Source organism: Zootoca vivipara, chromosome 7 (genome assembly GCF_965207765.1).
Source record: "Zootoca vivipara chromosome 7, rZooViv2.hap1.1, whole genome shotgun sequence".
Classification (NCBI taxonomy): domain Eukaryota; kingdom Metazoa; phylum Chordata; class Lepidosauria; order Squamata; family Lacertidae; genus Zootoca; species Zootoca vivipara.
Window position 1 is genome coordinate 94,233,462 of NC_142590.1, and position 24,979 is coordinate 94,258,440.

General features: G+C 50.4%; 2 protein-coding genes across 4 annotated transcripts in view; one reads left to right on the plus strand and one right to left on the minus strand.

Moving 5' to 3' along the window:
* LOC148685202 (nigwaprin-a-like) overlaps positions 1 to 1,942 on the minus strand; it is a 35,648-nt gene extending 33,706 nt beyond the window's left edge. Inside the window, exon 1 of one of the 2 annotated variants that reach the window (XM_088673535.1) lies at positions 1,501 to 1,942. In XM_088673535.1, the coding sequence (XP_088529661.1) occupies positions 1,501 to 1,596 (96 nt within the window). In that variant the 5' untranslated portion in view covers positions 1,597 to 1,942. The remainder of the gene's footprint in view (positions 1 to 1,500) is intronic. The other variant, XM_088673537.1, reaches the window with a different exon arrangement.
* LOC118089512 (WAP four-disulfide core domain protein 2) lies at positions 1,085 to 18,426 on the plus strand. 2 transcript variants are annotated; one of them, XM_088673539.1, is made up of 5 exons: positions 1,085 to 1,205; positions 8,932 to 9,122; positions 9,478 to 9,630; positions 17,664 to 17,816; positions 18,241 to 18,426. In XM_088673539.1, exons 2-4 carry the CDS (start codon positions 9,011 to 9,013, stop codon positions 17,813 to 17,815), a joined length of 417 nt encoding a protein of 138 aa, XP_088529665.1. In that variant the 5' UTR covers positions 1,085 to 1,205; positions 8,932 to 9,010; the 3' UTR covers position 17,816; positions 18,241 to 18,426. The 2 variants fall into 2 exon arrangements, with proteins under 2 accessions (XP_088529665.1, XP_060133409.2); XM_060277426.2 differs by lacking the exon at positions 8,932 to 9,122.
* Positions 18,427 to 24,979: the final 6,553 nt, after the last annotated feature.

A 24,979-nucleotide genomic window follows, 5' to 3' on the forward strand; every position in this document is an offset into this window, starting at 1 on the left:
TGCATTTTTCTCTCTCCCTCTTTAAATGAGTTTTAAATAAATGTAAAGCAAGAAACAATGCAGGTGGCGCTGTGGGTTAAACCACTGAGCCTAGGGCTTGCTGATCAGAAGGTCGGCGGACGGCGGTTCGAATCCCTGTGACGGGTTGAGCTCCTGTTGCTCGATCCCAGCTCCTGCTAACCTAGCAGTTCGAAAGCATGTCAAAGTGCAAGTAGATAAATAGGAACCGCTACAGCGGGAAGGTAAATGGCGTTTCTGTGTGCTGCTCTGATTCGCCAGAAGCGGCTTTGTCATGATGGCCACATGACCTGGAAGCTGTACGCCGGCTCTCTCGGCCAATAATGCGAGATGAGCGCCGCAACCCCAGAGTCGGTCACGACTGGACCTAATGGTCAGGGGTCCCTTTACCTTTGCCTTTAAAGCAAGAAAAGTGACTTAAAGAAAATACATCATTGGGCTAACAGAAGCAGCAGCAAAAAAAGACCCACATCGAGCTGGTGCAATAAAAATAGAAAGCCGGGTATGATTTTTTACATAGAATGAAATAAAACCCATTACTGCCATGGGTGGGGCAAATTTTATAGAGGAACAACATCACATATTACCGAATCAACCAAATCCGCTGATAAGCAGAGTGAGGGGGCAGACCGTCTTCGTCCTTACTGACACCTGTCATGAAATCACACCAGACCTCTGCCAAATCTACCCTTATTACATTGTCCTCTGGAACTGCATTGGTTGTTGCTCAGTTTTTCCAATAGAGCAAGTTCAATCCTGGCTGCGTTCTCGGTCCGAGGAACAAGGCAGGTGACGATGTGGCTTTGCATCGATCGCATGGCTGCACCTGCTGGGCAGTCGCTCAGGCAACCCACCAAGTCTCAGGCACGCCTGGGGCCGGATGCCAGTGCCTCAGGCAAGGAGAACCAGCCTCGAATGGAGGGTGGGGGGGGGGACCTTGACTAGTCCACCAAGGTCACCTTGAAGCGGCCCCTCCCACCCCCAATTCCACCCACACCCACACAGCAGCAGGCCAGAGGGTTTATATCTTGGCTGGGCTCCACTTGGCTCCATGACCCTTCCTGCAGGCTGCAACATGAAGCTGGTCCTCACTGTCTTCGTCCTCCTCCTGGGGCTCAACCTAGAGCTCTTTGGGCCCAATCCTCCATCTGCCTCAGCATCTCCTCTCCCTGAAACCATTTCCCAAGGTGAGTGCAGGTCTGCTGTTTCCTCTTGAAAGGCTGCAGGATCTTGGTCTGTCAGAGAGGCTGGACGAGGGGGAGAGATGGACCTGAATGCAACCAAGGCAGGGTCCTCTGACACCTTATAGAATCGTAGAGCTGGAAGGGACCCCAAGGTTCATCTAGTCTAACCCCCTGCAATGCAGGAATCTCAATTAAGCATCCAAGACAGATGGCCATCCAACCTCTGCTTTGAAACCTTCAAGGAAGGAGAGTGCACCTCCTCCCGAGGGAGACCGTTGCACTGTGGAACAGCTCTTACCTTCAGAAAGTTCTCTTCCTCATGTTTAGTCAGAATCTCCGTTCTTTTAACTTGAATCCTCCCCTCCAGAGCAGGAGAAAAGCAAGCTTTCTCCATCTTCCAAGGGACAGCCCTTCAGATATTCAAAGACGGCTGTCCTATCACCTCTCAGTCTTCATTTCTCCATCCTTTTAAACAAGCCCTTACCTGCCTGCCACATTTGGGCTGCTCCTAGTCATTGTTTTATTGCTTAAAAAAGGGTTTCAGGCACTCAGCCACCCTAGAGGTTTGTTCTATATATGTAAAAGGAAGCCTGTTGTAAATGCACACAGACAAATCGAGACGCAGCCCGGCAGGCAGCTGGACTGGATGACCCTTGGGCTCCCTTCCAGCTCTTCAATTCTGTGATTCTGTGTGAGTTTGTAACTTGTGACTCCGCTGGTGCTCAGCCAGCTGGCACCACCTGCCTCAGATCCCAGGTGAGTGTGCATTTCACCTGTGGCATGATGGGGGGGGGGGACGATCGGGCAGAGGCTGGGATGACCCTGAACATTGAAGCAAATGTAAGGGGATTTTAAGATGGGGTTTGGAGGGAAGGGATGAGAGACACAGGCGGAGAGAGGAGGACAGAGGGAGGGAGAGCGTTTCTGGATTGCCAGAAGATCCATGGAGCCCCATATCCCTTGCTTTGCACTCTCTGACCCACACAAGCTCAGGAATGCAGTGGGACCAGAGAAGGGAGGTGAGCAGAGCTAAGGGGGGGGGGGGTCTTGCAAACATCAACCACTGCAAAGGCAAAAGCATGTTGACTCCTTCACTGCCAGGAGGATTTCTGTCAGTTTAACAGCAAACCCGGAGGCAATCTGCAAAACCCAGAGTTATGTCTGCACCAAAATGTGTGCTCAGAACCAGAGACTGGACCCGTTTTCCAACACGTCTGCTGCAATATTAGCTGCACGGGGAACACTAAAGGCTAGCTAGCACTTTTATTGTCTGTGGACAAGAGTACTCTTCCATTGATGCCCTGAGAGAAACAGTGGTCTAGTGGCTAGAGCACATAGCTTGGGTCTAAGGGATCTTGATCAGCTCCTTACAGCACCAGAATTTTAATTGAGATTCTTGCATTGCAGAGGGTTGAACTAGATGACCCTCGGGGGTCCCTTCCAACTCTTCAGTTCTATGATTCTATTAACTTGTTGCATGACCTTGAGCATGTCGCTTCCTCATCTGAAAATGGGGGTGATAGTGTCCCACCCTGCAGGGTTGTTGTGGAAGCTTTGTTAATTGATGTATTCTCCTCACTTGTACTCTAATCTTCTCATTCTTTAAAGCTGAACTGGAGCAATCCAGAATTGATGTTGGCTGCAATTTAGCTTTAGAGAGCAGGTTTTTGAGCAAAAATTAAAATAAGAGTTCTCGGACAAAGAGCTTTAAAGCATGGCCTGTGCCTGGAAACAGCAGAGGAAAGGCAAGTGTGGATCAGCCCTAGATGATCCCTGGGGGTCCCTTGCAAGTCTACAATTCTGTGATTCTATCATGGCTAGTACTAGTCGCCAACTCAAAGACAACTCCAGGGGCCATAAAAATTTGCAGTGAAATCCACGGGCTGCTTCTCCTCTCTTAGTTCTCATCTTGAGCTAGGTGGCTTCTCGGTTTCCTTGGGTGGCTCCAAGTTTCTCGACCTCTGAGAAAGAGCAGAGAACCCCCCCCCTCTCCCGCTGCACCCGTGGCCCTCCCCCAGCTCATCTTCTTGCCACCGGACCCTAACTGCTCACCTGGGAACCAGCATGTTCCTCCCAAACTTGCTTCTCTGAGCCTAGAAAGCAAACAAGGGCAGGGCTTTCTGTGGCAAGGGAGCCTTTTGTCCTCCGGAGGAGGAATGCAGACGTCACGGCGAAAGTCAATCTTTGGATACATCAAGTCCACATCTAATCTCACTAATCTGGACAGAGTCCAGACCAGACAGAGACTTGAAGGGGGTTCTTCTGGGCCGGCTGGCCAGCCAGCCAGCCTGGTCCCTCTGCCCTCCTGCCCACTCCCCTCCAGACCCTGGCCCCATCCTCAAGGTGAGAAGTGCAATGAATCATAGAACTGTGGAGCTGGAAGGCACCCCAAGGGCCATCTAGTCCACCCTGTGCAATGCAAGAATCTCTTGATTTTCTCATGCTTACATGTTGCATCTTTTCCAACATGCCGAACAAAGTTCTCCCGGGCAGCTACCCATCCAGGCACTGAGCAAACCCAGCCCTGCTTGGCTTCAGACTCATCCTGGCCATGATGCTGCCCTGGGGCTTCTGGCTTGATCTCTCCTCTTCATGGAGGGGAGACTTTGCGGGCGGGACTCGCTCTACGCGCTAAGCAGAGGGGCATGTTCGGCCCCCTGCTTCACCTATTCCTGCTGCCGCACTCAGGCCCCTGGCTGGCCAATAGGGCCAGCTCGTGGGCGGGGTTTACCTGCTTCAAAAGAGCGCAGCAGCCTCCGGATCTCCCCTTGATATCTGGCTAGCTGATATCACAGGAAGCATTAGGGCTTGGTTACAGCGGTGAGTGTATTGGCGGCAGGCATTGGAATATGGAGCTGTCTGGTGTGTTCGAGGACTGGTTGTGGCCATCATCCAACCCTCCTCTTATAGGGGTTTCCCCTTAAGGGATCCGGCAGTCGTGGATCCCGTCCGACGCCCTGCTGGTGGCTAGGGCCATGGCACGACCCCCGGTGACACCAGGGGGAGCTTTCAGTTGTATTTGCATCAACAGGTTCCTCCCTCGGGGTGTTAACCTGATACGACCCCGAGCGGGGTGGAGTCACGCTTGCTAGCGAGTCCAACGCCTAAGCCAATACCTCTCACTTGCTCTAACCAATAAAGTTGTGGCCTCATTCTACCCATTAACTCAAATACCATGTGCCTTTATTTCTCGCGGGGGGGGGGTCCTCGAACCGCAATGGCCCTTGCAGCAGACTGCTAGAGGTGGTCAAGTACACAGGGAACCTGTTGCGATAAGAAGGCCGTACTTATTTCCCAGCCATCCCGTCTCCTCCAGAGTTTGTGATAATCCAACAGCCGTGAGGTTCCCCATGCCATGACTCCATGCGTTTTGTGCAGTTGTGCAACGTTGCACGTTTTTTTAGAAAAACAACAACCAATCTTTTATGCATGCACAACACACCCACATGCACAAATGCATGGCTGTGGCAGAGAAAGCAGCCCAAGCACACCAGGATGGGGAGACAGTATTGCCCCAAAGGCTGGGGCACAAAATAAGCAACTGCTTGCAATTTGGCAGCAGTTAGAGAGGTTGCTGAAAGAGCAGCAAACAAGCCACCCCCCCTGCTTCCCCCCCCCTTGCCACTGTTGCTTTTGCCCTCATAGTTATCATCTGTAAGGTAAGTACCAATTAATCCTTTATGTAACAGACGACAACTCAGGTTACACACTGCTGACTGGCCCAAGGAAGCTGGCTGGGAATGTGGCGCTCTCTCTCTCTCTCTCTCTCTCTCTCTCTCTCTCTCTCTCTCTCTCTCTCTCTCTCTCTCCCCTCCCTGAATTTGACCACCTTCCAAGTCCCTGCCGCCATGGGTGCGAGAAGAGTTATGCCAAGGAGCTCATCTCTCGCACACAACATGCCCAAATGCTCTTTTCAAAATGCGGCTCAAAGGACACAGGTGGGATTGTTCTCAGGTGATATGGATCTGGTCTGGATTGTAGAGCAGCTTTGCACAAAAATGTTAACCAAGGGAGGGAGGGAGGGATGCTTTTGCTTAGAACTAAAGAGTGGAAGGGACACGAAGGGTCTTCTGGCTCAGACCCCTGCAATGCTTGGTTTCTGCAGGCTCTGACCACGTGGCAGCCAAGGATGAGCAGGGAGGTCCCTGGCCCTGGAAAGGGGGCCAAATATCCCCATTGTGGCAGTTAAAGGGGGGGGGACAAATGAGCCCGGGTCTCCCATTATTTTATTTATTTTATTGATCTCCATCTGTTGATCTCAGGCTGGTTCCCAGCATAAAAATCCAAGATGAAAACAAGGACTCAAACAAAATAAACTAATCACGCCCTCTTCCCACAAACCCCTATGCAACACAAGAGTGTCTAAGTTCTGGAAACATTTCCCAAACTCTCAGGCTTAGTTCTGTCCTATGAATTCTGGAGCACTCGAGGCAAACAGAATTGCCAGCGTTTCACATCAGACTTTGAAGCTCAGCCCGAATGGCAGCCTGCTTTGCAAGAACATCAGCAGATGACCGTGCTGACCTCTGGCTCATCCACACCTACCCCACACTTGCTAGGTCCAAGTCCACACTTTAAAGCCCTGTGTCTGAGCACCTTTTTCTTTTTGCCCCAGTGCTTTCCCCACAAAATCCACTCTTTAAAGCTCCATTGGAACAAATGGCAACTCAGGATTTCTGCCGACTGACACATTTGCGTTGATCCAGCAGTAAAGAGCGGGTTTTCCTGGGGGAAATGCCAGGGCCAAAATTAAAGTGCTTGGACACAATGCTTTAGTTTAAAGCACAGACCTGTGCCTAGAGATATGGCACAAAAGGAAGCCTGGATGAGTCCCTCAGTGCTGTGCCAAGCACCAGGATGGCCTGCTTCAAGGTGCTGTTAAGGGCATTTTGCCTGTTTCGCCTTCAGCTAGCCAGGGCTTATTAGGGAAGCAGGAAACAGATCTTGCCATTCTCCTGAGCATAATAACCAAATACAAAATACTCAAACTTTCAGAAGGAGCCAGGGCAATACACCAGAGTCAGCTGTGCCATGAAAACATGGTTGACTGAAGAGAAGGACAAAGAGGATGAGGACAAAGAGGTGGGGATGCCTCCCTGCCATTTGCAAACAGATCCTTTTCTAACCACATCTTCCTCCTTTGTCGGTTCTTTCTGCTTTGCTTCCTAAGCCAAAAGGTAAAGCTATGAACAATTACACAGCTGATCGGTACAAAGGGAGAGATTAGATAAGCCAGGAGGGACCAAAGCAAATGGCATCAAGAAGAAAGAAAAGTCTGGGAGAGTTGAGGAACATCAGAAGCCACCAAGCCAGGCCATCAGTCCCTCTGAGCAAGTGGTTCCCAAACTTGGGGGGGGGCAACGCCCTTGGTCCCATAAACCCAACTTCTGTGCCCCCTGCCCTACCCTATAAAAAGCATCGTTCGGAATAGTGGTTTGCAGGACCCACCAAGGAAAATAATAATGCAATAAACTCCAAAACAAGAAACAAGGATTCTGGACCAGATGTGCCATCGGCCTGATCCAGCAGGCTCTTGCAAATATTTCTGGATAATTTGGGAAATGTGGTTGTGGGCTGTTAATGTGTCCCCAAGATTAGGAATCCCTCGACAGAAAAGGAGGTGTGCTCCTCTCCAGAGCTCGGTCACTCTCCTCTCCCGCTTCCTTTGTCCTTCGATTGGAGATGTGCAAATATGGAAAGGAGATCCGGATCGGCCCCTTGGCCTGCCAGTCACCCGTCCCTGTGTAAAGAAACCAGAGCTGACGCTGTGTCCCAGGCTCCTTGGCTCCTCTGCACACACAGCTGCTGGGAGCCCACTCTGGGCGGCTTCCCTGCCTCCGAGGACCCGCCTGCCACTATCAGAGCGAGGGGTGAAAAGGATGGATTCCGCCCGTCAACATGCGGGAATCTTATGAGGTTCTAAGAAGCATTCGTGATTCCTGGGCCGCTATAAGAAGAGGATGCTGGACTAGCTGGGCCATTGGCCTGATCCAAAAGGGCCTCCTTATGTTCTTCTGAAGGAATGCTTCATCCAAGGAGTGCTCACCTGCGTTTACAACGCCCGGGCAGAAGCCAAACGCCCCTCCTTGTCAACCAGCTCCTTTTCCATCAGAGCTCATGACACCTTCATAGCCCATCCTCTTAGGCTATCCGAGCAAGGGGTGCTAACCCTGATTGGGTGGCAGTGGTCAGCGATCATCTTCCTTGCCCTGGAAGCTGGGAGAGTTAAACCCCCGTTACGTAAGCGGGCATTTGTGTCCCTCGATCAGGGCATGGTGCCTGCAACTGCAAACAAAGCATCAGCTCCAGCATTTCCCAAACCTTGCCTCATTGTTGACAGCGGGGATTTAACTGGCGTGAGAACACACGCAAGGAGGGAGGCTGCCAGGTGCCCTGTGACCCCAACAGGGAGGGTGACCCCGCAGCCAGGCAAACATGGAACTTGAGACCTGGACAGCCAGCCTGGTACCTCAGATGACAGGGTTGTCCCTTCTCTCACCTGCCCAAGTGCTGGTTGCTGCAGACCAGGGCATCACTCTGCACTGCACCCACCCCTTTGGTCGGGAGCAGGCACCAATCGGGCAGCAGCGGATTCCTCTGGCCTTTGCTGAGGCCACAAGTCGGTGGAAAGCTAGAAAAGGGCCGAGAGAGCCGGTCGCTCTTGATGATTCAAGCAAGTAAGTCAAACAACACCGAGGACTTCATCACACAGTGTGTAGTTAAACGGTGGAACTCCCTTCCACAGGAGGCAGTGATGGCCACCAACTTAGATGGCTTTAAAAGAGGACTGGAGAAATTCACGGAGGAGGAGAGGGCTGTCAATGGTAACTGGCCAGGATGGCTCTGCGCTACCCCCACAGCTGGAGGCACCAATGCTTCTGAAGACCTGAAACCACAGGAGGAAGGAATAATAGAATCATAGAATCATAGAGTTGGAAGAGACCCCAAGGGCCATCCAGTCCAACCCCCTGCCGAGCAGGAAACACCATCAAAGCATTCTTGACATATGCCTGTCAAGCCTCTGCTTAAGGAGTCCTCTTGTGCTCGAATGCTGGTTTTCCATGGAGGCAACTGTTCAGCCACTGTGAGAAGAGGATGCTGTGCCAGGTGTGCCACTGACCAGACCCAGCAGGCTCTTCTTATCATCAAACACTGTCTCATCATTTACCATTTAATTGCCCTGGCCTCTGCCACTCTGCTGCCTTCTCTGCCTCATGCGCTCCTGGACCTTTGCAGTGCCAGCAGCCAGCCTCTCTTCCTCCGAACCTTTTCCTGTGGCACCACATTCGATGTCAGAAGTGCTGAGGACCCGCAAGCTCCACTTGCCCTGGCAGGTCTCCCGAGAATGGGGAAATGAGATTTTTTTTGGGGGGGGGGTCTTTTGCTCAATGGCACAAGGCCCTTGGCCTTCAGCATGCTGGTCCAACTTCCACTTCTCCTCTGGGAAGAACAGCGGCTTTCTTGAGCAGCTTCAACACCTGCCTGCTGCAAGGAGACCAGGAGTTGGTGGAGAGATAGAAGGGTCCCTAGTTGGCTGAGCAGAGGCTCCCAGACTCTTCTCTTATGGCTCCCTGAGCCTGCTGCTTCCTGGTTCGCACCAGGGCCAGCTGTGTCACTTGATCCGATCGGATTGTGCAATGGAAGAAGGAGGGAGCTGGGCTCCACTTGTTCTCTGTCCATCACCCAGGAGCCTCTCTTCGCCCTCCCCACCTCCCTCCCCCTCCTCCAGCCACACCTGAGAGAGCTTAAAGCTTGGCCTGCAGCAGCCAGAGACCCACAGCACCTTCTCTGCTGCGAGCAACAGCACCATGAAGCCCAGGAATAGCAGCTGCCTCCTCCACCTCTTCGTCCTCGTCTCCCTGGTGGGGCTTCTCACAGCCTCGATTCTGCGGATAGAGGTGCTCCAACAGAACATTACAGGTGGGTGTGAGAGGGTGCTATCCCTAGGCGAGAAGAAGAGAAAAGCCCTTGTCTCCAGCCTGGCCCAGCTGGATGAAGAGGCCCGGCCCGCCTGACTCTCCTTCGGCAAGGAAACTCTCTTGCCTCTCTTACCTGCAGTGGGTGCCTGGGAGGGAGCCCAGGGCAGTTGCTCTCCACCCTCCCAGAAAAGGCTTTTGCTGCAATGCCCACCATGGGCATTGATGCCAGCTTGCCACCCCCTTGAGCTTCCACGTGCCAAGGGCAGGGGAATTCCCTGCGGCCACATCAAGGGCCCCCAAGAAGAGGCCGGGTGGAACCCCTCAAGGCAACACTGTCTTCTCTTTGCGTTTTCCAGTTGCTGCTGCAGTAAAAGGGGGCACATGCCCAGATACAGAGGTGCAGAGTGCCAGCAGTAACTGCACAGAAGAGTGCCAGTCTGATGCCAGCTGCGAGGGCGTCGAGAAGTGCTGCCGGACGGGCTGCGGGGCCTCTTGCCATCTCCCAAATGGTAACGCTGGCCCTCTTGTGCCCCCCCTGCCCACTGCAATCCTCCTGCCCCACCCCCCCAGGAGTGAGTCTCAGCTAGGCAGCACATGGCTGAACTGTGGAACTCACTGCCACAGGGGACCCTGATGGTTACCCACTTGGAAGGCTTTAAAAAGAGGTTTAGATAACTCAGAGGAGGGGACAGCTATCAATGGCTACTAACCAGGATGCTTCCGCTCTGTCTCCACAGTCAAAGAGGGGGGAGGGCTCTGGTGCTCAGATCCTGCTTGCAAATTTCCCACGGGCCACTGTGAGAACTGGAGGCTGGACTCCATGAGCCGATGGCCTGATCCAGCAGCAGCTCCTCTTATAATCTTAGGCCTCAGCTTCAGCACCATGGTGCCAGGTGCTATGAGTGGGGGGGGGGCTGCCCGTTATGGAAGCCCCTGCCCCACCTTTCCAGCAGTCAGTGGCACCATCTGAAAGGATGATGCAGAATGGTCAGGTCATCAGTTGGGCAAACAAGGTGACGCCTGAGGTCTCCTGATGTGTGGAGCATCCTTGCAAAGAGCAGCATTTGGGATTTTGTTCCTTCTGTGGCATAAAGGAGAGAGTTGGCATTTAAGCAGAGGCTGGATGGCCATCTGTCATGGATGATTTAGCTGAGATCCCTGCATTGCAGGGGGTTGGACAAGAGGACCTTCAGGGGTCCCTTCCGACTCTATGGTTCTATGATTCTAAGCATCTCGGTAGGAGGATGAGGGAGCTGTGCAGGAGCCAGCCTGGAGCCTCTGTGACAACCAAGTATCCTGAAGAAGCAGGAGACAAGCATCTTCTTTGTGGAATGATAGAATTGCAGAGCTAGAAGGGACCCCCCCGGGGTCATCAATGTGGTAATTGTACTTTACACAGAGTTTTGCGGAAATTGCCTGACGTCATTTGACCCTTTTTAATAGTCCTCTTTTTCCTTCCCAGAAAAGACTACCAAGACACTCTGTTTAAAGTTTAAAAATAACCCTTTGCTTTTACTCGGTATTCTGAAACATATTTACTTGAAATTTATATATGAGACTGATGGATATTTACAGGCCCAGAGCAGCATAAAAACACCTGCTGCTCTCACAATTAAAACCCGCTCTCTCTGTCGACCACTGACCCAACAATGGTGTTAACGTCATAGGATTCTGTGCTACGGCATTAACCCTTGCGTAGCTGTTTGGATACGCCTTTCCCGCCATCTAGCCCAGCCCTCTGCAGGGCAGAAATGTCCTGCCACTCCAGTCTGCAAAAAAAATGACCATGTTTCTTAAGTGACTGGAGCCCCGTGTGCTAGTGGGGCAGGATGGGGGGGCAGAGGTGCCCGCTCACTCTTTGCCCTCTCGGTCTTCACGGGAATTCCTGGTGGCTTTTGGGAAGTAATTGATCATAACTGATCCCTCCTTTCCTAAACAGAGGGATGGCCCATTTTTCTGCCTGAGGCAAAATGTTCAGGTCCCCCATGCACCCCACCCTTGCTGAAGCCTGGCTTGCTGGGGGGGGGGGTCGTATGGCTGTGGCAGAGGCTTCTGGAGGCAGCCTCCACCACAGGAGAAGTGGCTGTGGCCTTTTTTTTTGCTTCTCTGGCAGGGGGCAGGATGGGACACCACACATGGTGGCCTTGGAGAAGTGAAAAACAGCAGCAATAGTAGCCCAAACACACTTCCAGGCTCCCCTTCCCTTGGAGAGTTCCTTCCCCAAGTCTCCAGCTGAGCTTCTCCAAAAAGCAGTGGGGATTCCTCTGTTTGGGCACTTTCAGTTATGTGTTGTTGTTGTTTTTTAAGAATAATTTTTATTAATTTTATAAACAGAAAGAAAGAAAAAATAAACAAAAAGCATACATACATAACATAACATAACATAACATAACATAACATAACATAACATAACATAACATAACATAACAACATAACATAACATAACATAACATAACATAACATAACAAAACAAATAGACACAAAAATTCAAATCCAAATCCAAATTCCTTTGACATTATATATAGGGACCTCCTCGAGTTCCCTCAATCTGTGCTTCATTTCATTTTTATCTTTAGCAATTTCCAATGCATTTTTATAAAAATTTCTTAGAATTTCAAATCTTTCATACCTCAATATACTTCACATAATTTCCAAATCCACAGCTTCTATACAATTCTAAATCTAATCTTAATATTCAATTTTAGCATATTTTTTCAAATACATTTTAAAATCTTTCCACTCTTCTCCTGTCGCTTCTTCTCCCCGGTCGCGAATTCTTCCGGTCATCTCAGCCATTTCCATGTATCTCAGCCATTTCCATTTCCAGTTCTGCTTTTTAACCATGCTGTTCAATGCCAGGCTAACCCTGCTAACCCCGTGGGCTGGGCTGACCTTCGGAGGGGAGATGGTGCCCCACCGTCCTAGGCTGATAGAGATGCAGAGAACCTTGCGTCTTAAAAGAATCTCCTTTTTGTCTCTTCGCGGCCGACATTCTCCATTCGGAGAAGGTACTCCTGCCGTGTCGCCAAGGCATTTCTCTTTCGCAACCAACTGCAGTTCCAGGAATACTTAATATAGTGCTTAATATAGTGCTTCTTTCCCTGTTGAAATCCTTTAATGAGCGTCTCACACAGGCAAGGACTTAGTGTTGACTCAGGGCGTGTACAAACTGTACGATCAGGTGCATCCACTGCTGGGTGCAGGTGCCATTTGGGAGTCCTGTGCATGCAACACCATCCCCATGTTGTCCCTAGAATCATAGGATCGTAATTTGGAAGGGACCCCAAGGGTCTGCACTATTTAACTCATTTTGGCCCAAGGCGGCCCTTCTCAAGAGCTCATGGCCTGCATGGAGCTGTCTGAGGTCACCTTCGACTGCAGCAGACTGACTAACTTTGCAGGGCTGTGCTTTCCGCTTCCCGTGTTTGACATGTCTATGAATGAAACGCTTTAGCTATGATCCCTGGATTTGAGGGGGGGGGTCCCTTTCAACTGTATAATTCCAGGATTCCATGAAATAGGCAGGATAGGAAGCAGTGCAGCAACCTTGCCATCTCTGTAGAGTGATATCTATCTATCTATCTATCTATCTATCTATCATCTATCTATCTATCTATCTATCTATCTATCTATCTATCTATCTATCTATCTATCTTTTTTTTAAAAAAAAAATTATTAGTTTTATACAAACAAGACAAACAAAACATACATTATAATACTGTCCTTTCATTTTCCGTCCACCCACCAGTCCACTTCTGCCACCAGTGGTACCCGTGGGCGTTAAGAATCAAAGGGGTCCATTATAAGTTGGGTTTGGCCTCCCCCCTCCCTCCTCCCCCCACATCCCCTCCCTGCCACTGAAAGGACAGGAATGGAGGAGCTCTGAGGGTTGGTTTCCCCCCAGCTCTTTCATAGACATAGTTAAACAAATACAGACAACACAACAACAATAGGGAAGAAATATAAATTCCCAATTCTTATTATCTTAACATTATAATTGTGACTTCCTCGATACTCTTCCTCCTGGTTTTCCTAACTTCTCTAATTAATTGTGGCGGGTTTTCTATTCCAATTCAAAATCTTATTCTTATACTATTAACTCAATCCTCCTCCTTTTCCATGCTGCCCTCCCACAGGCCCCCCTCTGCCACAGAAGGGACCTGCAGGGCACAGCACTTCCAAGGTTCCATTTTTGTGCCTGGGTTTCCTTCCACCCCCTCCTCTCCCCTCCGAGCACCCCCTGCCACTGGGTGTCTCCAAGTAAAGAGAGGAGGGTAGGCAGCTCTCTGCCCAGACACCTATCTGAACTCACAAAAATTAATATTAAACTAAAAAAAAATTCTTTCCTCAGCCATTCTTCTAACTCCCTCCAGAAAACTCAATTTTTTTCCCCCCTTAACATCGAATCACTACACTAAATCTTAACCATATACTTTATTACATTCTCCTTCCCCTCTCCCTATGTCTTTTCCCCCAATTGGCTCAGCATTTCCGTTAACAAACCAAGATTTCGAAGACCGTCGTTCAAAAACCAAAAAAAACCTTTTAACTAAAATTTTCACCCCACACCAGTTCTTTCCCAATTCCATCTCCAGGCCTTTACTCCCCCCTGCTCCTGTCCTTCCCACCCCTGAATGACACCGCTCCACATATTAACTCCTCCAGGATCTTCAATTGCATTAATCTTCATGTCCCTTTGCTTCTCATTTTCTTGCTTTTCTTGTTTTTCTTCCTTTTGAAATCCATACTTTGCTTCATCCAAAATATATTTTTTGTAGTCCAAGTCGCCTTCAAAATTCTCCTCAGGTTGTTTCTCCTCGCACACATTCTCAGAATCAAAAGTCTCAAAGTCCGAATTGTCCTCTAAATCCTGAACTTGGACTTCAGCCTCTACTGATGGTAAATTAGGATGTTGCCGTTCCTTGTAAATGTCCTCCCATGTTTGTAGATAGTTCAACACCGCCTCCTGGAAGGCTCGAGAATACTTTGTTTTCATAACTCTTTTAACCGCAGACGAACAGGAGGTAGGGAGCAAAGGGTGCTGGAAAATTCCTTCCTGTTTAGACGATCGACTCCATCTTGGTTGGTCTTTCCCTTTGTCTTTAACTCCATCACCAATCCATTCTTAATTTCAATTTAAATAATTCTACCTCATTTTCAATCGATTTTTACTGTTCACAGCAATGCAGTAAATCCACCCGGTCTTTTAACAGTTTGACAGCTTTTGACAGCTGTCAAAGCACTCTTCCCCCCAACAATGCTGTACCTCAAGGGGTGCCGGGCACGGGAGCTGAGAAGGTTCAAAAAAGTCTTTCTTTCTCTCGGGTCCACCGTCCCAGAAACTTTTTCGTCTTTCGGCTTGGGTTTATTTAAAGCGCCTCCCGGTTTGCCATTAGGAAGAGACCGACTTCCGTTTCTTTAAAGTCTCTCCTATTTTTCCAATTGATGATTTTAAAGTCCAAATAAAAATTCCACTTACTTTATGGAAATCTTTAAATTTGTTCGGAAGAATCCGCCGCTTGCCGGGTCAGGACTCGGAGCTTCGCTTCTCGGAGGTAAGATATAGCCCAAAATGGCTCCCGCGGTTCCACCCCGCCGGCTCTCGATCGCTCTACTGAGCTCTCGGGCAGCGGGGGATCCGCAAAACGGAGCAGCCGCTGGGCGCGTGAGTCACCGGGACTCTCTACCCGGTGTTTTTACGGGGAGTCCGCTCGCTCTGCGGACTTCCCCCCCCTCCGCGAGGCCAGGGACTTCGGCACGCGAAGTCCCTGCGTCCTTCTCTCCGCCGCGACGGACCGGAAGTCTTATCTATCTATCTATCTATCTATCTATCTATCTATCTATCTATCTATCCTCTATCTTTGAAGGTGACCCGGAAACTACAACTAATCCAGAATGCGGCAGCTAGACTGGTGACTGGGAGCGGCCGCCGAGACCACATAACACCGGTCCTGAAAGACCTACATTGGCTCCCAGTACGTTTCCGAGCACAATTCAAAGTGTTGGTGTTGACCTTTAAAGCCCTAAACGGCCTCGGTCCGGTATACCTGAAGGAGCGTCTCCACCTCCATCGTTCTGCCCGGACACTGAGGTCCAGCTCTGAGGGCCTTCTGGCGGTTCCCTCACTACGAGAAGCCAAGTTACAGGGAACCAGGCAGAGGGCCTTCTCGGTAGTGGCACCCACCCTGTGGAATGCCCTCCCACTAGAGGTCAAAGAGAACAACAATTACCAGACCTTTAGAAGGCATCTCAAGGCAGCCCTGTTTAGGGAAGCTTTTAATGTTTAATGGATTTCTGTATTTTAATGTTTGATGGATTTCTGTATTTTAGAATTTCTGTTTTGTTGGAAGCCGCCCAGAGTGGCTGGGGGAACCCGGCCAGATGGGCGGGGTATAAATAATAAATTATTATTATTATTATTATTATTATTATTATCTATCTAGCTTGGTCAAAGAGATTAGATCGATAGATAGATAGATAGATAGATAGATAGATAGATAGATAGATATCAGTCTACAGAGATGGCAAGGTAGCTTGGACCTAAGCTGTGCAGCAAACTGCGGGAGGCAGTGGAAAACAGGAATGCCTGACATGCTCTGGTCCATGGGGTCACAATGAGTCGGACACGACTAAACAACTAAACAACTGGTATCTGAAGAAGTGTGCATGCACACGAAAGCTCATACCAAAATAAAAACTTAGTTGGTCTTTAAGGTGCTACTGAAGGATTTTTTTTATTCAACTAAAGAACTATCATCTTTCTATCTATCTATCTATCTATCTATCTATCTATCTATCTATCTATCTATCTATCTATCTATCTCTGCCCTTGAGAGCCAGTGTGGTGTAGTGGTTAAGAGCAGTAGACTCGTAATCTGGGGAACTGGGTTCGCGTCTCCGCTCCTCCCCATGCAGCTGCTGGGTGACCTTGGGCTAGTCACACTTCTTTGAAGTCTCTCAGCCCCACTCACCTCACAGAGTGTTTGTTGTGGGGGAGGAGGGGAAAGGAGATTGTTAGCCGCTTTGAGACTCCTTCGGGTAGTGATAAAGCGGGATATCAAATCCAAACTCTTCTTCATCATCATCTCTATTGTCTATCCAGTGCTTTTTTTTCCTAAAAAATGTTTAGGGGCACTCTCATTTTCCTACTCATATTGAAATACTGCCCCTCAATGAAGTCAAACTTAGATTCACAAAATGTTTAGGGGTATGCGTCCCCCCAGAAAAAAAGCACTCCCTCTAACTGTCTGTCTGTCTGTCTGTCTGTCTGTCTGTCTGTCTGTCTGTATCTAATCTATCTATCTATCTATCTATCTATCTATCTATCTATCGCATCTACTGTGAGGCAATGTGAGGCAAGTACCTCAGGCAGCAGGATCCAGCCTCCGATGAATGCATCACCGCCTGCGGCTGCTGTTGATCCTACAGTGATAGCAACAGGTGCAGTGCACTCCTGGTGCACTTCTTGGAAGGAGGGCTGTCACCCTCCTCAGGAGCCCCCACCCTTGGGTGAATAGGTGGCACTGATGCTCTCCTCCCACCCGTAGGGAGGAAAGGGCAGGGGCTGCCTTCTGGTGCCTCTTGGGGTTTGGACCGACCAGCATCATTCAGTGGGCCCTTTCCCCCCTTGCGGCAGCCTTTGATTCCCAGATTGAAGGGACACCCACCAACCCCACACTCTTGTTTCCAATGTAGATCTACACTCACCCCTTTTCCCCTGGCAAGGGGCACCGTTTGATAGTTCAACTCATGTGCCAAGAGGTCTTGGGTGTGTATATGCAGAACCCTTGGGAAACCCCGCCCCCTTAAATTAAAAAATAGAAAAAAAAAGTTAATGGAAAAAGAGTATTTGAAGGGAGGCGGATAGAGAAGACTGTTGCACACGAGTTTGTAAGGATGCCCAGCTGTGTGCACAGACAACACAGAGAGTAGCTGTACAAATTATCTGTGATCCAGTTGAGAATCCTACATAGTAGGGGTTGGACTGGATGACCCTTGGGGGTCCCTTCCAACTCTATGACTCTATGAAAAGTGCAGTGTGGAAAAGGAGCTGGTGTGAGCTTCAAAGGCTTCCTGTGTCCAACCTCAGAGGTAAGTCTCGTCCAGTGCTAGAAAGTGTGCTTGGGTTGGGATGGCAGCCTTCCGTCAGCAGCCGAGGGAGGTCTCCCCTTTAAGGCAACTGCTGCTGCTTCCACTTATTGCTGGTTCCCCACAATAGGCACCTGGTTTTCCACTGGGATAACAGGATCCTGGACTAGAAGGGTCACTGGCCTGATCCAGCAGTCGGGCTCTCCTGGTGTTCTTTGTGAATCTGAAGCTCCATCTTCTTCCTCCCCTTCCTTGGTCTTCTGCTTTGTAGGATCCTTCTGTGATTCCACTCCAAACATGTTCTCCCTCGCCTTCACCTGCCTGCCCACAAGCAGTGAAAAGCCTGGGCTGCCCTGCCCTGGAGGAGGAGACCCACTGCCAGATGGGCTTGCCTTCCTCTTCCTGCGGCTCCAGACGACTCTGCCTGCTCACCTCTTCTCTTCTCCCCTTGCAGATAAGCCAGGCACTTGCCCCAGCCTCTCCATTGGGATCTCCATGCTGGGCGCCTGTCACAATGCCTGCGAAGTGGATTCCAACTGCCCGGGGGACAAGAAATGCTGCCAGAACGGCTGCGGCAAATTGGCCTGTTCCACTCCTGAATTCTGAGGTGACCCGATGGGCTGCAGGGAGCATATTTGAGAGCCAGGAGGGGAGGAAAGGTCTGCGGAGAGAAACCCCAGGCAGAAACTGGCCGTGCTGGCAGGGGAAACTCTGCCGTTCCCTGGAAAGCAGGGACACCCCCATAACCTGCCATGAGCCCCCCCCCCCCACAGGGTTTACGTGGGCATCACGGTATCAACCCGCTATCAGGATATCTGGGGGGATTTTATGGCGCTGGGGTGGTGAGTGTCGTGGGCTGGATTCTGCCAGCCCAACGGTCTGGAGTGCCTGTAAAACAACAGCGCCTTTTCCCACCTTATCTTGTGAACTGCCCTAAGCTCTTCAGACGGAGGGCAGTGTCTAAATTTAATAAAAGGCAACCATTGCAAAGGCCAGGCTCACCCTCTCCCTCTCTCATCTTCCCTCTTCAGATGCAGCCTCCAGGACCTTGTGGAGCAGCTGCAGTGGGGGACCCTCCACAGACCCCGACCTGAAGGCAGTGACACCCACCATCTCCCTGACGCTCTGTTCTCAGCACCTGGTCGCCTCCCCACCTTCGCCATGTTTGTTGGACACCCTAACCCACTTTTGCAGTAAAACTCTCACTTTGCACAGCAGTCCCTGGTTCCTGTGGCTTTGTCACTGCCGCTTGCTCTGCCCTTTGCACCCACCACCCTCCTCCCTTGCTCTGGGGGGGGACATCAGAAAGTGGGAGGTGGAGCACCTCGGCCCCCCCCCCCGCCCGGGAGAGGCCCACCTCCCCTTCCTCCCATCTGCCATTCCTCCCTCCTGGCTCACAGGGAAAGCCAAGCCCAGAAAACAGTAACACGGATCATGTGCCGAAATGCATACCGCGCAGAAACACAGGCCCTGTGTTTCCTGCTAGTTTTGGGATTAAGGAAACTCTTCAAACAAGAGCTGCCAGGTTTAGCAAAAGGCATCTTGCAAAGTGCTTTTTTTTGGTGGGTCTCAAAGAATCATAGCATTGGAAGGGACCCTGAGGATCATCTAGTCCAGCGTTTGTCAACCGCTGTTCCGCGGCACACTAGTGTGCCGCGAGACGCTGGCTGGTGTGCCGCAACGTGCGGCAACGAGAAGGGCGATTTGCATTGTCACGTGCCTGGCGGCCGCCAATGTACAATGCTTACCCACCGGAAAGCAATATTTCTCCTCCTCTTTCCCAAAGCTCAGTGCAAACGAGCCTGGCGGCCGCCAATACACAACGCTGATCCGCTGGAAAGCAATATTTGGCAAGTGTTTCTTACAGTCATAATTATAATATAGGGCGGCACAGAGTTAAATTTTTTAACTTTTTAAATGGTGGTGTGCCTCATGATTTTTTTCACGGAACAAGTGTGCCGTGGCCCAAAAAAGGTTGAGAAACACTGATCTAGTCCAATAAGCAGCTGCCCCATACAGGGATCGAACCTGCAACCTTGCCGTTGTCAGCACCACACTCTAACCAAATGAGCTACCCAGCTATCCAAATAGCTCACTTTTTTGCAAAGCTTAAATTACTTGACTATTACTTGCTTTGTTTAACAACGCAAGACTTAACCACAACCTGTGCCTGAATATTTACTTTTTTTATTTATTAAATTTTTACATTGCCTTTCATCCGTAGATGTCAGGGTGGTTCACAGCATAAAGATACAAGATAAAAACATGAAAAATGTAATAAAAACAAAAGCAAAACAATAGCACCCCCCCCACACACAAACACATTAAAAAAAATATTCAGGATAATCAAAGAGACCATGGCTTGTATTTCCAAAGTTTGCTTTCCAGCTGTTCTTTCCTCCTGCCTCTATCTCCTGGCAAGCACCTGCTGCTAGATAGCCTATCAAGCCACAAATAACAAACCATAGCTTCAGACGGTTGCTTGTTGGCAGGAAACAACCCATAGTTAAGCCTCTGGCCAGGTCTAAGCCTTAATCTAATAAACCACAGTTCACTTTAGGTGCAAATGAGGCAACAAGAAACAAAACTGGAGGGCCAAATTTCAAAGCAGGAAGGAAGACTTTAGGGCTGAGTGCCTCCTCCTGAAAATGCAGGCCTGATTTCATTCTCTCATGGGATGTTTCTCGGGCAAGGAGTGCCCCTGGGGCTGCTTCCAGTGTGGCACACGGGGACTCATTTGGACCATGGGGATGGGGATGGGGGAATGAGCAGTTCCTTGCAAGTGCGCTGGGGTTCACTGGGTAACTTGCTGAAACCCAGCAAGGAAGCATTAAAGGAATGGGTCCCAGTTAGAGAGAAGACTTCTACCTGTGGCAATCAGCAATCACACAAACAGGGAGATGCTTGCAGGTAGGAAAATAACAAAGCCGCTTATTGTCATACCTACATACTTGGATAGAAACGTTCCTGGTTCTAGTCCAACTGACTTGCCTGTGGTGTTATTTTATTCAATACGCTGGCTCCTCCTGTGATCTCCTGGAGGAACGTTCCAGCCGGGGGTGTCTTACCCATAGAGGCTAGTGGCGCGGGGTGCCAGGGCACCAAGTTCTATCTGGAGGGCACCAGGGAAGAGGCGGAGGCTGGACGCGGCACCTCCTGGCATCAGCTTGCCACCCTCGCTCGCCTCCGCCATGCTGTGCCAAAGCAGCGCTGCGCACAGAGCCTCCACCTGCCGTGGCACCGTCCTTCCTAACAAAAAAGGTTGACAACTCTGGGAAATGGGGGTGGGGGCGCCGGAGGGAGCTTTGCACCATGGTGCTGGATATGCTTGGGACGGCCCTGGTTCCAGCATGACCTCTCGAGGTCTGAGAGGAGTGTGAGAAGGCAGAGGAAGCTGAAAGCTCACTGCAACCGGAGAGGTATCAGTCTAACCAACAAAGAGACAGTAAGAGAGGTCAGCCTAGAAATAAAAGTACAAGGATAGTCTGGGAATCTGAAGGTCCATATCTGTCTCAGCACTCAAACTTCCAAGAGGGCGCCAACCTCTTGCGGGGCTTGTTGGCCCTTTCTTCTTCCCCTGCCTTGGGCCTGACTTTCTGCCCATCCGTTCCCTCTTGCAGTGTCAGCCTGGTCCCCATCAGAGGGGAAGCTGCAGAGCAAGGAGAAGATGGTGGCCCCCCAGCAGTAGGGTTCCCATGTCTGGGAAATCTCAGACATGTCCTCTTTTGGGGAGCCAACATGCCCATCTGGGAGGATTTTTACATTTTAAGGGAAATCTCCAGGTTTGGGGAGTTAGTTAGTTAGTTAGTTAGTGTTATGTACTGAGCTGAATCATTGAACAATAGGATCCAGAATCAGCAGTCTGATTGGCCACGCAGACTCTCTCAGCAGGCTACCACTACCAGAAACAGGCCGACTATGAGCTGAATAAAGAGCATGAAATTCACTCTCGACTCCGAGTATATTTCAGTTAGTTAGTTAGTTAGTTAGTTAGTTAGTTAGTTAGTTAGTTAGTGGTTTCTTGGTTTTTTCAGACTCAGGCGCAGACATGGGCTCCTCTGCACACCACTGCCGCTGCCAACCTGAGACAGGGAAAGAGGCACAAGGGCATGGCAGTGGCGACCCTGCATGCCTCTTTCCCCAGCTTGGGCTGGCAGCAGCTTGGTCTGTCCTCTTTTTTGCTCTTCAAGTTATGGCAAGCCTTCCCAGCAGCAAGATCCACTTCCTACCCCTCGTGGAAAGTGGGGCGTCACAGCCAGCACCCTCCGGGCCTCTCGTGGAGGAGGCACAGCAGCAAGTCTTATTGCAAACTGTATCATGGAACAGGACACACCTGCAGCCCGGGAAACTTTGCAAAGCCATTTTCACTTTGCTTCTGTCTTCCTTAGACCCGAAATTCCCAGCCCAATGCCAGTTAGGGCAAGTGCTTAAAGGACAGTAGACCCTGCCTTCATCTGAAAGCTGAGCCACAGCTGCAAGAGTTGCTTCTGGCCAATATCACTTGGCTTGTCATTGCACTAACTGACATGCCTCCAGTAGCTCTACCGCAAAATGTGGAAATAACCCCAGTCCCTAACAGTTGTGCCGATGAAGTATCTTTCAGGCAATGTCCGTTTCCTGCCACTAGGTGGCTGCACTGCGGAGGCTAACCATTTCCTAAAGGTTGGTCTTTCCTTAGTTGGTCTTTAAGGTGCTACTGAATGAATTTTTTTATTTTACTTCGACCCAGACCAACACGGCTACCTACCTGTAACCATTTCCTAAAGGGGCAGAGCTGTTCCCTCCCTGCTCTTCTGGCACTGGGAAAATGAAGAAGTAAAACTTCAGAAGTGAAACTTGCATAAGTAAAAAGGGACCCAAGTTGGTGGTGGGGGTCATTTGGTTAAGGATTTATGATCCCCTCTGTTTAAAAAACCTCCCAATAGGGAGAGTCCACCACCTTCCAAGGTCATCCATTCCATCATTGAACAGCTCTTACCGCCAGAAAGTTCTTCCCAAGCTTTAGTCGGAATCTCCCTTCTTGTAATTTTTGAAGCCATTGGTTTGAGTCCTGCCCTCCAGAGCTGAAAAAAACAAGCTTGCTCCCACTTCCATGTGAAAGCCCTTGAGATATTTGAGGATGGCTCTCCTATCTCCTCTCAGTCTCCTCTTATGCAGGCCAGACATACCCAACTCTCTCAACTGTTCCTCATAAGGCTTGGTTTCCAGACCCTTGATCATCCTGGCCACCCTCCTCTGCTCACCTTCCAGCTTGTCAACATCCTCCTTAAATCGTGGCGCCCAGAACTGGACATAGTATTCCAGGTGTGTTCTGACCAAGGCAGATCAGAGCGGTACTACGATATCACTTCCCTTGATCTGGACTCCACTTTTGATCCAGAAGTTTCGTGCCCAGATCAAGAGAAGGAGTAGTGCCACTGGTATATGCTAAGATGTCCCGAGGAAGCAACAGACCAAATCCACATCAATCTGGTAGGAATGCTGGAAGCTGCCTTGGACCGTCCATGTAGCACTATTTGTCACCAACACTGACTGGCAGCAGCAGTGGCTCTCCTAAGCTCCAAGGATGCTGCATAGGGGACTGTGGCCGAGGGCTGTCAGCAAATTAGCTGCAAGCACAACCCAGCTACGTGACACTGAAGAGGCTAAACCTTCTCATAAAAAGGAATGTGTGACTCACCTGTCTCAACAGACCAGGGTCACACCTCTGGAGTTTTCCAAGTGGCCACAAATTCTTAAATTGCAGGGAAGGTTTTGCTGATCATGGACGTATAGATATAGGGTTGGAAGGGACCCTGAGGATCATTTCGTCCAGCCCCCTGCAAGCAAGAATATGCATCTGTCTCTCATGGGGATTGAACCTGCAGCCTTGGTGTTATCAGCACCGCATTCAAACCAATTGAGCTATCCTTGGTGGTCAAGGTCTGGAGATGATCCAGACCCGAAAGGGAGGAGTGCAGTTAGCCACCCATAGCAGAGACACGCAGCTTGACCTCAGTAACCCAGGAAGGTCCACCTGGCTTCTCTAAGCACTAGAGGGCTTTCCGCCTAAGAACCAAGAGAGAGAAGCGAGACGATAGCCAACTCCAAGTCTCTGAAGGGCTGCCACATGGAAGATGGAGCAAGCTTGTTTTCTGCTGCTGCTGCTGCTGCTCCAGAGGGGAAGATCTGAACCAAAGGATTAAAATGGCAAGGAAGGAGATTCCGACTCAACATTAGGAAGGGCTTTCTGACGGCTGTTTGACCATGGTGGAATGGACGGTTTCAGAAGGTGATGGACTCTCCTTCGTTGGAGATTTTCAGGCAGAGTTTGGGTGGCCACCTGCTAGGGGCTCCTGAGCTGTGATTCCTGTGCTGCAGGGGGTTGGACTAGATGACCCTTGAGGATCCCTTCCAACTCTCTGATTCTATGATTCTATGAGTAAGTGTGCCTTGCCCTTCCTAGGAGGCCAACTAGTTTGCTTCTCTGGAGTTCTGAACTCCTTGCCCTGTTTGTGGACTCTTCAACCTGGGCTGCTTCTCCCAGCCCTGCTTTCCCTGGAATCTAGCGTGAGCATAGTGGCTGCTGTGAGCCTGTAAATACAGTATCGAGCACCTGCTGCTTCAGTAACGATCTCTCCTTTACTCTTAAGTAAGAGCCTCTGTCCTCATGGTCTGGGCAGGGAGTGGGACAGCAGAGAGGGGGGGGGAGAGAGGGGGGAGAGAGAGGTGGGGGGAGAGAGAGGGAGCTCTCTAACAACCGACACTAAGCAGGTCCAAAAATCACTCAACAACCATTTCAAATAAGCTTGGCACATTATTCTTCCACGACCACTGGTGCCCACTCTGAAACTCTGCCTTTCCTCACCCCCAATAACTCGGGGGGAGGGAGGCTGCTGCCTTACAGCTTTACAGGGATGATGTTCTGGATATGCTGCTCCAGCGAAGCGGACACGGAGCAATGGATTCAAACTTCAAGAAAGAAGGTTCCACCTAAACATTAGGAAGAACTTCCTGACAGTAAGAGCTGTTCGGCAGTGGAATTTGCTGCCAAGGAGTGTGGTGGAGTCTCCTTCTTTGGAGGTCTTTAAGCAGAGGCTTGACAGGCATATGTCAAGAATGCTTTGGTGGTGTTTCCTGCTTGGCAGGGGGTTGGACTGGATGGCCCTTGTGGTCTCTTCCAACTCTATGATTCTATGATTCTATATGTCCTGAAAGAGGGCAAAGGAATGTCTCTACTGGCACCTTAAAGTCCACCCCATTGCCCTCTCTGTCTTGTGGGGCATTTCCTCTTCCGCAGCACCTGCAGCCACCAAGTCTAGGCTCTCTCCTTCCTAAGAGCATAAGGAGATCCTGCTGGATCAGGCCAATGGTCCCCCTAGGCCAGCATCCTGTTCTCCAGCGGCCGGCCAGGTGTCTGAATGGGAAACCCACAAGTGGGAAGCCCTTAACCCCTGGCCAACACAGGTAAGAGCCATTCCTTGGGCTTCCAGGTTGCTGATGGCAAACCACCTGGCCTGGGCTGTGCTTCTCAGGAAAGATCGGCCCCTGGGTCTGAGCCTGCTCTCTTGAGCCTCCAGCTTCCTGGTTCGCACCAGGGCCAGGGCTGTTACCTGATCCGATTGTGCAATGGAAGGAGGGGGGAGCTGGGCTCACCTTGTTCTCCAGTCATCGCCCAGGAACCTCTCTTCGCCCTCCCCACCTCCCTGCCTCCCTGGGCCTCAGCCAGCCACACCTGAGAGAGTTTAAAGCTTGGCCTGCAGCAGCCAGAGACCACAACACCTTCTCTGC